The 15035-nt window shown below is 39.5% G+C and overlaps 1 protein-coding gene across 2 annotated transcripts in view; it reads right to left on the reverse strand.

Moving 5' to 3' along the window:
* Positions 1 to 15035, reverse strand: part of cunh10orf90 (chromosome unknown C10orf90 homolog) — a 201701-nt gene that overhangs the window by 171653 nt on the left and 15013 nt on the right. For both annotated transcript variants that reach the window (XM_043712607.2, XM_043712608.2), the window contains exon 3: positions 8399 to 8480. In XM_043712607.2, coding sequence (XP_043568542.2) covers positions 8399 to 8480 — 82 coding nt within the window. The remainder of the gene's footprint in view (positions 1 to 8398; positions 8481 to 15035) is intronic.

Genomic DNA, 15035 nt, shown 5'->3' on the forward strand with positions numbered 1-15035 from the left:
CAAAAGTTGAAACTTCCCAGACAATTCCCCTAGAGATCCATACATCAGGTTGGATATCCACCGATCTGGAGATCAGAAGATCTGCCCCAATATTTTGGAGATTGCACATACTTTATTTGCAACACTGACCATGGCAGAAGTATAACAACATGAATGGTCTTTAGGAAGAGATGTTTGTGCTTCTGTTCCAAATGTTTACAATTAACTTTGATAGTAACACTCAATTTGAGTTCTCATTGAATACAATGGGCACAACTATACAATTTAAAAACCAATCAATTCTCTGTTCTTTTCAGCAAGCTCTTTTGTATAATTAAATAACTATAGAAATTGCATGGTGTACGATGTCTGCTGATATTTTCTTGCATTCATCTTTTTTATGAAAAAATAGCAAATCAGGTCAATAGTACCTGTGGCTACATGTTTATCAATGGATAAATAAAGCATTAATTGAACTTTAAAGTATTTTCACATTAAGTATTTATACAAATCTTTACGAAATAATTTTTAAAACGTTCTGTGTAATTTAAGTCTAATGATATAAATTCACCAGAGTGATACTGGTTAGCTGGAATCAGTCATAGGAGACTTAATTACATCAAGTTGGGGAATTATGCATATTTGGCAATGACATTTTTTTAAATTATGGAAATCATGATGGCCCTGGAATTCAAGCAGTTTGACGATTGATTTCCAACCAGAAGGTCACCAAGCTGCCTGTCACTCTCACTGCTTTATCTTTGTTAGATTAAATTAATCAGTTTTTGTCAGTGCTGTCAGTCACAAGGGACAACAAGTGTTTTATCCTGGAGGAAAGCTGATGAAATTAGCATTGATGGATGTTAGAACAAATTCTTGACCATTGTGCTGACCTCCTAAACAGAGAATACATCTTGAGTTAGAGACAAACAATAACAACTGTAGGTGCTGGAATATATTTTGGCTAATGTTCTAGCATGTGAAAAAATAATTAAATAAACAATGTTGTATAGGGATGATATGTTTGCTACAGATGTCTGCAACAGTTTAGTTGTGCGAGTTTGGTCTTATTTCGGCAGGTAATTTGTATTAACTGGTGTAGTGATTGTATCAAGGTCAGCAGATAGACCTCACAGAATATGAATTCCCTGATTGGGGCTGTTAACCTGGCCCAATCAGGGAGCCCTGCTTGACAAATATGAACAGGAGTTTTTCCCCCTCCAACTCTATTTTGATTTAGTCCCTACCCTCCCCTTCACTGTTTTGATCACACAGCATTGCCCTTTGATGTGAAGGGCAGTGTTTGTCACTGGCCACTCGGGTGTTTTCCTATCTTCCTGGTGGTGGAAATTGAATAAAGATTCGTGCACTTTGTGTCTTTCACTGTGTCTCACACGGATACACACACACCATGGGTGTTGGGGAAAAATAAGCACTACCGCACTTAGGTGGTAGTGTGGGGGTTAAATTTAAAAAAAATGAACAGGAGTTTTTCCCCCTCCAACTCTATTTTGATGTAGTCCCTACCCTCCCCTTCACTGTTTTGATCACACAGCATTGCCCTTTGATGTGAAAGGCAGTGTTTGTCACTGGCCACTCGGGTGTTTTCCTATCTTCCTGGTGGTGGAAATTCAATAAATATTCGTGCACTTTTGTGTCTTTCACTGTGTCTCACACCTGCACACACACACCATGAGTGCTGGGGAAAAAAATAAGCACTACCGCAGTTAGGCGGTAGTGTGGGGGTTAAATTAAAAAGAAAAAACAAATATAGCGCAGTTAAAAAAAAAGAAAAAGAAAAAAATGAGTTTTTCCCCCTCCAACTCTATTTTGATTTAGTCCCTACCCTCCCCTTCACTGTTTTGATCACACAGCATTGCCCTTTGATGTGAAGGGCACTGCTTGTCACTGGCTACTTGGGTGTTTCCCTATCTTTCTGGTGGTGGAAATTGAATAAAGATTTGTGCACCTTGAGTCTCTCACTGTGTCTCACACCTGCATACACACACAATGGGTGCTGGGGAAAAATAAATAAAAGAAAAAAATGAACAGGAGTGACAGACATCCTGGGAAATAAAAACAGGAGGGTCAGAGGTTCTGTTCACTCTAAGAGCTGGCTTAAAAAAAAATGAACAGGAGTTTTCTCCCAGCCCAACTGCTTGTTCTGTGGCGCTGTGGAGTCCGTGGACCACGTGTACATTGGGTGTGGGCGTTTGCACTCCCTTTTTGATTTTCTTAAAAACTTCCTCCTCTGCTTTTGGTTGCACTTCAGTCCCACGCTCCTGATGTTCGGGCACCCAGTACGGAGGAGGGAGGGCAGATCTGAACACCTCCTTGTGGGTCTGCACCTGGGCCTGGCCAAACTGGCCATAAACAGTTGAGGCAGCGGGCCGTGGAGAGGGTCATTAAGGCCGACTGCCTGCCCCTCTTCCGCGGTTATGTTAGAGCCCGGGTGTCCTTGGAGAAGGAGCACGCGGTGTCCACCAACACCCTGGAGTTGTTCAGGGAGAGGTGGGCGCCGCAGGGAGTGGAGTGCTTTATTTCCCCCTCCAATTCTATTTTGATTTAGCCCCTGCCCTCCCCTTCACTGTTTGATCACACAGCATTGCCTTTTGTGTGGGGCACTGCTTGTCACTGGCCACTCGGGTGTTTCCTATCTTCCTGGTGGTGGAAATTGAATAAAGATTCGCACACCTTGTGTCTCTCACTGTGTCTCACACCTGCACACACACAACATAGGTGCTGGGGAAAATAAGCACTACCGCAGTTGGAAAGAAAAAGGGGAAAAAAAAGGAACAAGAGTTTCTCTATTAAAAAAAATAAACAGGAGTCTCATGGATGTCAGGTGTCTTTTTTATAGCTATATTGGTCTGTGTTCTATGCACTGTTTCTCATTTGATTGCACTGTCTTGTCTGTGTTTGTTACTGTTATCTTTGTGATGACTGAAGGTGGGATTTGAGGTTTGTCCTCATCTCCCTGAAAACTGGTTGAATGATGGGGTTTAGGGTTTGGCTTTGCTACCCTTTCCCCTGTATATGGTGCTTTTTTTTAGTGAACTGCTGCTTTCTGTTTATTGTTAACTGTATTTTGTACTGTTTAATAAAATTTTTAAAAAGAACTCTCAGGGGTAATGTTCACTCTGAGAGGTGGCTCTGAGGAAGCCAGATCAGTATCAAGTACAATGCACGTGCAAATAAAGGGTGACTTGCTAATGGAATATTGGCCTCTGTAGAGTTATTTCAACTGCCACAGATTGCAATACATTGCCTACAACAAACTACTCTCCTATACAAAAAATGATCATCGATTACAAATATGCTTGCATATAGATTCAGGGACAGAAATAAGAAAAGCTCATGATGTACAAAGAAATGAGAGGAAGTACAGAGACTTCTTGGAGTACCTTTAGCAGATCATAATGATCTTAATACATTTTATAAAGTTTATGAAACAAGCAGATTAAATTTGAAATCTCTTGTCCTTTCCTCAAAGCTCATGTTGCAACTTAAACATTGTAATGGGCCAAATGGCCTGTATCTATGCTATGTACATTATGTAAGCAATAGTACATCTTTGAACAGGTATTTTCCTTTTATTTCACCTCCTGAATATAGTGGACTGCATTATTAGCACTGCAATGGCAATACTGCCCACTAATGTAGATTTGCTACAAATTCAGAATTCAGAACTCGAGCAGTTAAAAGGCTTCTGTCATTTGAAAGGAAAAAAAAGTGATCTGACATAGCCTTTAAGGATTTAAAGTTAGTAAAAGCAGGCAAGCCATGTAGACAGTCAATGCTAGCCCCAACACCTAGAATTGCCAACAAATGTCAAAAGTGATTCAATGATCTTACTGTGGCAATGTCATGCAGAGATGCTGAGCCAATACATATCTGTAACTGAGAGAGCTTTCCTTACCTCCTTACAGAAAATGAAAACTTACATTAAAAATTTAGAAATTGCACCATCTTTGGGAATTTCAACTTTCTTCACAAGCAATGACCAACATTCTGAAATATACACACTGCCATAATGCTGGAAACTAACAGCTAATGTTCCATACAATAGAGATTCTGTGATTCTGAAATGCTTAAATTGTTTTCTTAGTGACAAGTGTCAGAGAAACACATTGGTTCAGATTTTATGATAAATAATGGACAACTGTTGGTGATAGTTTTTTGTTACTCTGAGAAACTGAAAGCAACTCTCAACATCCACACCTATGTATTTAAACTCAAACAGCAATTCCCTATTTTTCCACAAGATGTGCTGTTGAAATCCTTGCAATGGAAATCAAAAATAAATCATTGAACTGATGTGAACTTTCATTTTTAAGTTATTGTTCTCATTATTGTAAACCATCTTTGAAAACGTTATACCTTGTTGAAAAAGTTATAACTGCATTTTTAATTGTGCGCTAAACTCATTATTAGTGCTAATGTTTCTTGCCCTGCTAAGAGTTAAATTTATATTCCTGGAATGTCACACATTTCTTCACTTAATGTTAAAATAATTCCAAGGTTAATAATTCCAAAAACAAAATGGGGACCAAGTAGTTCAGTTGGCTAGATGGCTAGCAGGGGGTTCAGTACAACACCAGCAGTGTGACTTTGATTCCCAATGGAGCCGTGACCTGCCTCCTGGCTCTGGCACTGGCATTGGAACACAATGGAAAACAAATTATCGAGAAATGGCTGAGGATGAAGCATTGACAGACAATGAGCCAAGAATCTGTCTTCAGGTGGAGTACACTCGAATAAGTGTACAAACAAATGAAAATTACAAAACAAAATAGACTGCTAAAATTAGTTGTCGAGAGTGTGGTGCTGGAAAAGCACAGCAGCATCCAAAGAACAGGAGAATCGATGTTTCAGGCAAAAGCCCTTCATCAAGAAGGGCTTTCCTGATGTAGGGCTTTTACCCGAAACGTCGACTCTCCTGATCCTCGGATGCTGCCTGACCTGCTGTGCTTTTCCAGCACCATACTCTTGATTCTAATCTCCAGCACCTGCAGTCCACACTTTCGCCTTGCTAAAATTACTTGTCGTTTCCCAGTTTGCTGTAGGTTGAGTTCTCTGATGTGATTGGTCTGTATAGGCTGTATGATAGCATCCCTATTGTAGGATAGCAGAAATCCCTACATTAGATTAATATTGGGAAAAGTGAAATTAATATAATGTAATTCTCTAGATTCTTGTCAACAGCTTTCTTTGAGATCAGGAGCAAGTGTAGTCAATTTGCCATTACTGAAATAATTAAGGTCCTTAATGAAATATATATTCCATGAAAACATTCAAACACAGTATTTAAATTTGTACCATAGACATAAGTCATCAAAAGTTTCTTTTTCCAAATAACTGACACACACCCGTGAAAAATCATCACCCTAATTACACCTTCATGTAGACCGGTGAGATTGTAGGTATTGCATTTCAAGTTAACACTTTAAACAGCAGCTACACGCTTACCTACTGCATCTCAGATCTCAATCTCAGATTTAAATTTAACAATTGACAACATTCGTTACAGTATGATCCACTGCAATTTTTCCAAGTATAGTAGCTCTTGAACTTATGCAGCCATTAACTAAACATTGCATATTTATTTTAATACAGAGGAATCTCAATTATCCAGCATTCAATTATCCGAATATTAGATTATCTGGCAAGATCGCAAGATCCCGATGCTTGGCTAAATTATGTTATCCGGCATTCAATTATTCAGAATTAACCGAACGAAATACTCTCCTCCTGTGTCCTTCGGATAATGGAGTTTCCTCCGTAGTTCATTATTTCGATGATTTGTCATTTTCTTGAATAGAATTGGCTGAGTACTTCTTTCCCCATCTTCAACACCATACTGGCAGCATCCTTTTCTTTCAACCATTTTTGCAGGCGCTTAACCTGCAACCGCCACCAGTGTCCATTTCCTCTCCACCCTCCAGACAACTACCACTGATGCCTTCAACTCTCTTTCCAAAACTTCCTCCTTCCACATCTACCTTTCCCGATTGACATGATGTGGAGGAGTTGGTATTGGAGTGAGGTGGACGAAGTTTAAAATCACACAACACCGTGTTATAGTCCAACAGGTATATTTGGAAGTACTAGCTTTTGGAGCACTGGTCCTTCATTAGGTGCTTGTGGAGGATAAGACAGTGGTGGGCTGCCTAACATTCGGCTCCTTATCCTTTACGTCAATAGCATCCTGACTCTGAACGCTCTGGGTGGCTGACTGACTGTGTCCAAACGCCTGGACTGATAGCAAAGGTTGTCCTGAACTTACTATACCAAAGCCCCCAAATAAATGCTATTCCCTTTGACTTGATTGGACCCTTATGAAAATCATGACAAGTTTCCTTCCTTTGTGCCTTGTTATACAGCATGGCAAAACAGAAGTAATATGGACCTGGTATTGCTGGTTGAGAGTCAAAACACAAAAAGGTAAGTCAGAGATGATGAATACCTAAGTAGGCTCAGAATGAGTGAATGCTATGCAAGAGAGCAAAAGCCAGAGGTGCTGCCTCGTTTAATTCATGAGCAAAAGGCATGATTCTGAGGTGTTCAGTATCCCTGCTGTAGCATTACAATGATGGTTGCTTGTGCTGCTTGTGATGCAGCATTGAAGTGCAAGAGCGTACTTCAAGTGGATCAGAGATGGTTGAAATTACCTGCACAACAAATTTTCAACAGGGTTGATCAAGCGAGGCTTTCCAGTTTCAAGTCATCCTGATTTGTTATTATTTTATTTGTTCTGTTATTATTTATTTCCAGATGTTTTACTCTTTTTCCTTTTGTAGGGTTTCTATCATTTTCCTGCTGCTGATCTTAAGCTGAATAGTCTGCAATGCCTGGACATGTTCATCCCTTCCTTCTTAAATGTGAAAATTTTATTAGCTATTCACCAGACCTCTGGCACTGCACTTTGTTCTATTAAATCAAATGTGTGTGTAGAATTGCCTCTGCTATCTCCTTCCATTGATTCTTTTAAAGTCCAGTTCTTTATAGGTAAACATAAAGTTACCACAGCTTCAGACAGCTGCTCTCTCTCATTAGACAGTTATGACTGGTGAGGCTTTCATGGTAACCTCAGCCAGTATGAGAGTTGAACTCAGACTGTTGACATTACTCTGCATTACAGACAAGCCGTCCAGCCAACTGAACTAACTGACCCCATCCACAATCCTTCATAAAAAGTAAAAGAATGCAGAGATGAGGATTTTACGGGGCCTAGAAATTCAGGAAATGTGATGGGAAGAGTGACAATTAGGTAAGAGCTGCATTTTTGCTACCCTGATGGTAGGTTCAGATTTACAGATCAGTTCAGTGGTGTGTTTATGACGGATCATGTTTCAAGCCATCCTGTAGCAGTTTCCCCTTCTAATAAATTTGCAATACTCATTATATTAAAGTTTGCAAGTTCTGCCAAATTAGGAAGTGACAAGGACAACATTGAACATTAATGTAAACATTTAATGAAGAGTGAATGCAAAAACACAACATTGTTTCTTTCATAAAAAAGAAATGTTGTTCACTCCCCTCAACACATATATGAGGCACACCAGTACATTTAGCTCTTTGACTAAGCTCTTCTCCTCAGTGCACACATGAATAGGATTAAACCAATGTTATGCGAAATATTACAAGTGGAATTTAAATTTTCAAAAAAGGTGCCCTTGCATTTTGTGCTCTCAATAAGTCTTAAGGTAGAGTAAATTGTGGTCACTGAAAATACCTCTCCAATTGTAGTTTTTTCATCCAGGTCATATATCAGAGATTCTCATAATATCAGGTATCAGCTTTGATTAAATGCTAGCACTCTGAGTCAGAAGGTTATGGGTTCATGCCCATACAATTCTTGAGTACATAAAGCAGGCTGATATTTCTGAAAGACTAGTGGAACATTTGAAATTACAATTTTAGGATGGAATGTTAACCTAACTGCCTTCTCAAATGAATAAAGAAGATCCTAAAGCACAATTCAATGAGAACAGTGAGTTCCCTTTGCAATCTATCCAACAGTTATCCCTTAACCACACATAAAACAACAAATAATGACATTATTCTTTGACCTTGTGAGCAAGAGGACTGCAGTCTTTTTTATGTGTTACAACAGTGAATTGGCTTCAAAACTAGAGATCATGAAAGGTGCTTTGGAAATTTAGATCATTTACAATCACTATTTTAGTTTAGAATGTCTCTGATCAGAGAAATCAAAAATGCTTACAAATGTATGGGATCATGAAAGGGCAATGATATCTGAATACAAGCAGTACAAACCAGAGTATGAATCATAATATGCTCTGGCAATTATCCTTGTTGCTGCCTCAACCTGACATTGAAAGTCTGTTGACAAAAGCTGTCAGCTTCAATGAATGCAGTCTTTTTCAATAAAAGGTTTTGTCAAAATTGCCATTACCTTGAACAACACTGTTTTCATTCTTGGTGCTCAACCTATTGTTGTTAGGTACTGATGAAAAAGGAATATTTACTTTCTCAATCTGTAAAACAAATTATAATTGTATCAATTTAATATCCTTGCAGAACTTTATCCTTTGAAATATATTAACTAAGACTTTAGATATTGGATATTTCATTAAAATAAAACATAACATGCATGTATTCACAGACGCCCATGTGTTAAAATATTAAACAAAAATAGAAATTGCTGGAAAAATGCAGCTAGTCTGGTCGCATCTGTGGAGAGAAAGCAGAGTCAATGTTTTGGGTCCAGTGATGCTTCATCAGAATTGAACATAATATTAAAGTACTAAAGTTTGGTAGCATTATAGATATTTTTGTATTTTAATCTTTTTTGCTTCGCTTTAGGACAGTCATCTGTCAATCATTCCTCTCTTTTGCACAGTGTGGCTGTTTGCAGAAAATTAATCAGCAGATGAGAGGTGCAAAGATTACATTAACTCACTTGCTGATGTAGGCGTCACCTCATCTCCAACTACCAATATGATCAGAGAACCCAATCTTGATTAGAAAATTGAATCTGGATTTTTTTGTGGGATTACGTTCCTGAAAGATATTAGTGGTGGGATGTTGTAAGGTGGAACTTCTATCCACTTAATGTCCACAAGCACTAATCCCTCCATAGTTTTCACAGTCAACCTTCTTTAAGTAGTGACTATATTCAGTATGAAATCTTATATTCCAGGTCAAAAAGTTGTGTTCAATAGGTTGAACGCATATTCTGTGTTGACATTTCCTACAGTAGTGAAGGAGTGCTGCATTATCGAAAGATAATAGTTTTGGATTATAAATAAGCCAAGACTTTAACTGCCTGATCAGAAGAAGTCCCACAGAAAAATTTATGGAAGCGAAGATAAGTCCAATCATTTCCTGGCAAAACTTTGCCCTCAATCAACAACTATAAAACAGATCAGCTAATTATTTATCACAATTGTCATTCATGGAAGCAACACTTGTATAATGTATTGATTGCAAAGCTATGTAAGTATGGGATCGTGTTCAAATAACGACTGGAATTGGGGTGTGGCGATAATAGCCTCTTATATTCAGCAATCACAGCACAAGTTCGAGGCGGAAATAGACTCCCAAAATACAGTTCTTACAAGAGCCCCATTGTTCACAGTTCTTACCTATATTAAAATTCCATTACAATGGTGTTATATTTTTTATCTCTAATACACAAAGATTGAAGAGCTTCTGTCCAGGAGGACAGGAGATGGGTTAAAACATGCTAGTTGCTACTTCTGATGAGACGTCTGTCCAGTCTGCTTGCATATTTAGGAAGTGTTCATCCTTTTGTCTTTTAAGTTAGCAAATATTAGTAAAAATGCTAGGTATTTATGCTCTAAGTAAGTTAAAAATTGTACCTATACTTAATAAAAGAATAAAGGATATTAAACTAATGACTGCAGCTGGGTTGTGTGATTTACTTACTATTTGATGTTATGAGTTTCATTCGTTCAAACGCTTAAAGGGATAATGGTCCAGTTAAAAGGGATTTAACAGGTATTTAATGTATTCAGGTCCAGGAGATGGTTGGTAAGGGTTGATTAATATTATCATGTTTCATGGAGACTTGATGGGGATGGTATTGTTCGGTATGCTACAACTATTCAGAGGTACACACTGCTTGTAGCAAAGGCTGATAAGGTGTGGAAATGCAGTAATGGGTTTGAAAGGGTTGTTTTTAATTTTGGATATTACAGAACCACAGTTTTATGAATGAAGGAATGAAAGCATGTTATAGTAAATAATGGGTTACTAAAGGGTTATCAATGAATGGACAGGAACCCAGGATTAATTAATATAGCGAGCTGGTGAATGAGCTAATAAAGATAGCCTAAAACACAATATTTCACAGGTGGTCACCTGTAGTGTGATATGAACCCAAGGTCCCGGTTGAGGCCCTCCCTATGGGTACGGAACTTAGCTATCAGCCTCTGCTTGGCTACTTTACATTGTTGCCTGTCCCAAAGTCTGCCTTTGAGTATGGTCACCTGAAGGTCCAAGGTCGAATGTCCTGGACCACTGAAGTGTTCTCCGACTGGGAGGGAATGCTCCTGGCTGCTGATTGTTGCGCGGTTTCCATTCATCTGTTGCCGTAGCCTCTGCTCAGTCTCACCAACGTACCATGCCTCAGGGCATCCTTGCCTGCAGCGTATGAGATAGAGAGCGTTGGCTGAGTCACATGAGTACCTGCTGCGTACACAGTGGGTGGTGTATCCATGTGTAATGGGCTCTTGCCTGAAACATTGATTCTCCTGCTCCTCAGATGCTGCCTGACTGGCTGTGCTTTTCCAATACCACACTCTTCAACTCATTATCCCTTTAAGCATTTCCATGAAATTGCATGAATAAATGAAACTCTGACACATCTTTCAGAGTCTGCTGTGACAGGGTTGTATGGTATTGTCCTGAAAGCCAGGCAGTTTGCTGTGAACAATGATCTGAGGCTTGATGGTTGTTTAAAGGTGAGAAGTAGGGACGTGGAGAAGGTCTTGGCAAGGTGCTCGTCCTCATCGATGATTTGTTGCAGACTGCGAAGAACATGGCGTAGTTTATTGGCTCCTGGGAAGTACTGGACAATGAAGAATATCCTGTTGATTGCAGCTCGTGTCAGTTTCCGGAGGTGGTCATTGCGGTTTCTCACATTGACACGTCAAAACTGATGGTCGATGAGTTGAGCATCATACACCGTTCTTATGACTGCAGCCTTGAGTACTTCCAAGTGCCCGTTAAGTTCCTCCTCATTTGAACAGATCCTGTGTATGCGTAGGGCTCATCCATAAAGGATGACTGTCTTAATATATTCTGGGTAGAAGCTGTAAAAGTGTCACATCTGGCACAGAGACATACACACACACACACACGCCTACAGACCCATACACGCACACATACACAGCCCCCACACATGCACCCTCTCACAGACTTATACGCTTTTACACTCACACTCACATACATACACATACACACACTCTGTCATAGACACTCAACCTCCCCACACACACATACACCCAGATGCACACACAAACACATATAAGTTTGTGGGGTGAATTTGTACTTGCAGAATTACATTTTATTTTGCTCCAAAACTGCATGAATTCTAAGATTCTATAAGTTCCTTTTTTGGAAATAGAATCAGTCTGAACATTGGGGCACAGACAGCCTCACACAGGGCACCTCACACCTTCAATGCATTATCTGAGCTGACATGGCACTTATTGTTAAAGTTTACTTCAAAATGTAACTATAGAAAAAGTTCTGGGATTTACATATGAAAGAACTGAAACCAACATGGTTCTAAAAGATGAGAGACTTAACAACAACCCAGAGACTTAACAAACTTTTTCAATATATAATTTCAGTTACACCACACTGTACACTTGTGCTATAAATTCTGTGTCTGACAATCTTATACTCCACAACCACCTGATGAAGGTGCAGCGCTCTGAAATAAACCTGTTGGACTATAACCTGGTGTTGTGTGATTTTTAACTTTGTCCACCTCAGTCCAACACTGGCACCTCCACATCATAAAATAATAAAGGATAATAAACTGATTACTGCAGCTGGGTTATGAGATTTATTTACCATTTGCCAGTATGAGTTTCATACATTCATGCAATTTCATGGAAACGCTTAAAGGGATAAGGAGTTGAAGAGTGTGATGCTGGAAAAGCACTGCCGGACAGGCAGCATCTGAGGAGCAGGAGAATCAACGTTTCGGGCAAATGCCCTTAGTCAGGAGCTTATGCTCAAAATGTCGATTCTCCTGCTCCTTGGATGTTGCCTGACCGACTGTGCTTTTCCAGCACCACACTCTTCAACTCTGATCTCCAGCATCTGCAGTCCTCACTTTCTCCCACTTAAAGGGATAATGGTCTAGTTAAAAGGGATTTAACAGGTATTTAATCTATTCAGGTCCAGGAGATGGTTGGTAATGGCTGATTAATATTATAATGTTTTGTGGAATCTTGATGTATGCTGCACTTATTCAGAGGTAAACATTACTTCTAGCAGGGGCTGATAAGGTGTGGAAAGGCAGTAGTGGATTTGAAAGGGTTGTTTTTAAATTTGGATATTATAGAACAGCAGTTTTATGAGTGAATGAATAAAACCATGTTATAATAAATAACGGGATAGTAAAGGCTTATGAATAAATGAACGGGAACCTGATATTAAGGAATATAGTGAGCTGGTGAGTGAGTTGTAAAGATAGTCTATAACACAATATCTCATCACACAATATCTCACACAAGATATCCCGAGGATGTGTTATATAAATCTAAGTTATTTAACATGTGTAACTCCCAGGTGACAAAAATGAGTCTGTGCAGAAAGATTTCCAATGAGAACGACAGGAAATGTAATCTACATAAATTATAATTACATTTTTAACAAATGGTTGTAGAAGATGTTATTTTGAAAACTGCATTGGGCTTGGGGTTAATTTATTTTTTGTTAAATTTGCAATGCCAAATCTCATTTCCAAAGTAAGATTCCCTTCAATAAGCATTGTCCTCAATGCAATAACTTCTTCTTCAACATAAATAACAGAGGGAGAGATGGTGGTATAGTGGTAATATGACTAGACTGGCACTCAAGGATAATGTTTCATAAACATGGGTTTAAATTTCACCACAGCACAAACTGGAATTTAAATTCAATGAATAAAGCTGGTGTCAATAATTTTATTTAAATTTATTCAGGACGTGCATGTTGCTGGATGGACCAGCACTTAATTTCCATCCCTAGATGCCCTTGAGTCGGTGATGGCGAGTTGCTTTCTTGAACCTCTGCAGTCCATTCACTATAGGTCGAACCACAATGCTGACAGAATTTTGACTCAGCAGCATTGAAGGAATGGTTATATACTTCCAAGGTAGGATGGTGAGTGGTTTGGAGGGGATCTTGCAACTTGCTGTTCCCACGTATTTGTTGCACTTGTCCACTAGATGGAAATGGTCATGGGTTTGGTAGGTACTGTCTTAGGAGTGTTAGTGAATTTCTGCAGGGCATTCCATAAATGGTACATACTGCTATTTTGAATGTTGGGGAATTGGTTAACTCAGTGATAGTGGATGGGGTCTTGGGAGTTCAGGAGGTGACTCACTTGCTGCAGGATCCCTAGCTTCTCGCCTGTTCTTGCAGTCTTGTAGACAGAGTATTTATATGGCTTGTCCTAATTAGTTTCTGGTCAATGGTAGCTCCTAGGATGTTGATGGGAATTCAGTGAGGGGAATTCTATTGAAGGTCAAGAGGTGATGATTAAATTCCCAGTTGTTGGAAATGGTCATTTCCTGAGACTTGTGTGGTGCAAAGTTTACTTGCCAAATGTCAGCTCATACCCCAATATTGTCTAGATCATATTGCATTTAGACATGGACCACTTCAGTATCCAAGCACAAATGAATGGTGCTAAACATCGCGGAACCATCAGTGAACATTCCCACTTCTAACCTTATGATGGAGGGAAGTTCGTTAATGAAGCAGCTGAAGATGGTTGGACCTCAGGACACTATCCTGAGGAACTCTTGTCAAGATATCCTGGAGATGACTGATCAACAACCACAGTGACATTCCTTTGTGTCAGGTATGACTCAAAACAGTAGAGATTCCCTGATTCCCATTGATTCCAGTTTTGCTCAGACTCCTTGACATCACACTTGGTCAAATATTGCCTTGATATCAAGGACTGCCACTCTCACCTTACCTCTGGAATTAGCTCTCTTATCCATGTTTGAACCCAGACTGTAATAAAGTCAGGAGCTGAGTAGCCCTGATGGAACCTGAACTGAGCATCAGTGAGCAGGTTACTAATAAGCAAATGCTACTTGCTAGCACATTTATTGACATCTTCTATCAATTTACTGATGATCGAAAGTAGGCTGATGGAATGATAATTGGCCAGGTAGGATTCATTCTGCTTTTTGAGTACAGGACCCACCTGTGTAATTTTCCACATTGTTGGTCTGATACCAATGTTCTAATTGCTCTGAAACAGCTTGACTAGGTGCACAGGAAGATCTGGAGCACAAGTTTTCTGGATTGTTGTCAAGGCTCATAGACTTTATAGTGACTGGTACCTTCAACTATTCGTTCCTGTCATATGGAATGAATCAAATTGGCTGAAGACTGGCATCTATGATGCTGGGCACTTCTGGAGAAGGCGGAGATGGATCATCCAGTCAACACTTCTGCCTGAATTTTTTTTTAATACTTCAGTCTTATCTTATCTTTTGCACAGATGCGCTGAGTTCCCACATTATTGGCAATGGGAATATGTCTGGAGCATCCTCCTTCAGTGAATTGTTTAATTGTCCACCATCATTGACAACTGGATGTGGCAGGTCTTCGGGGCTTAGATCTGATCCGTTGGTTGTGGAATCACTTAATTCTGTCTATCACTTGTTGATTATACTATTTGACAAGTAAATAATCCTGTTTTGTGGCTTCACTGGGTTGACACCTCATTTTTACATTTGCCTGGTGCTCCTCCAGACATACCTTCCTGTACTCTTCATCTGGCTTGATAGAAATGGCAGGCATGAGCAGGGCCAAGATGTCGCAGATTG

This window comes from Chiloscyllium plagiosum, unplaced genomic scaffold, assembly GCF_037043375.1.
Source record: "Chiloscyllium plagiosum isolate Xiang-an unplaced genomic scaffold, Cpla_swu_hap1 HiC_scaffold_22, whole genome shotgun sequence".
In the NCBI taxonomy this organism is placed as follows: domain Eukaryota; kingdom Metazoa; phylum Chordata; class Chondrichthyes; order Orectolobiformes; family Hemiscylliidae; genus Chiloscyllium; species Chiloscyllium plagiosum.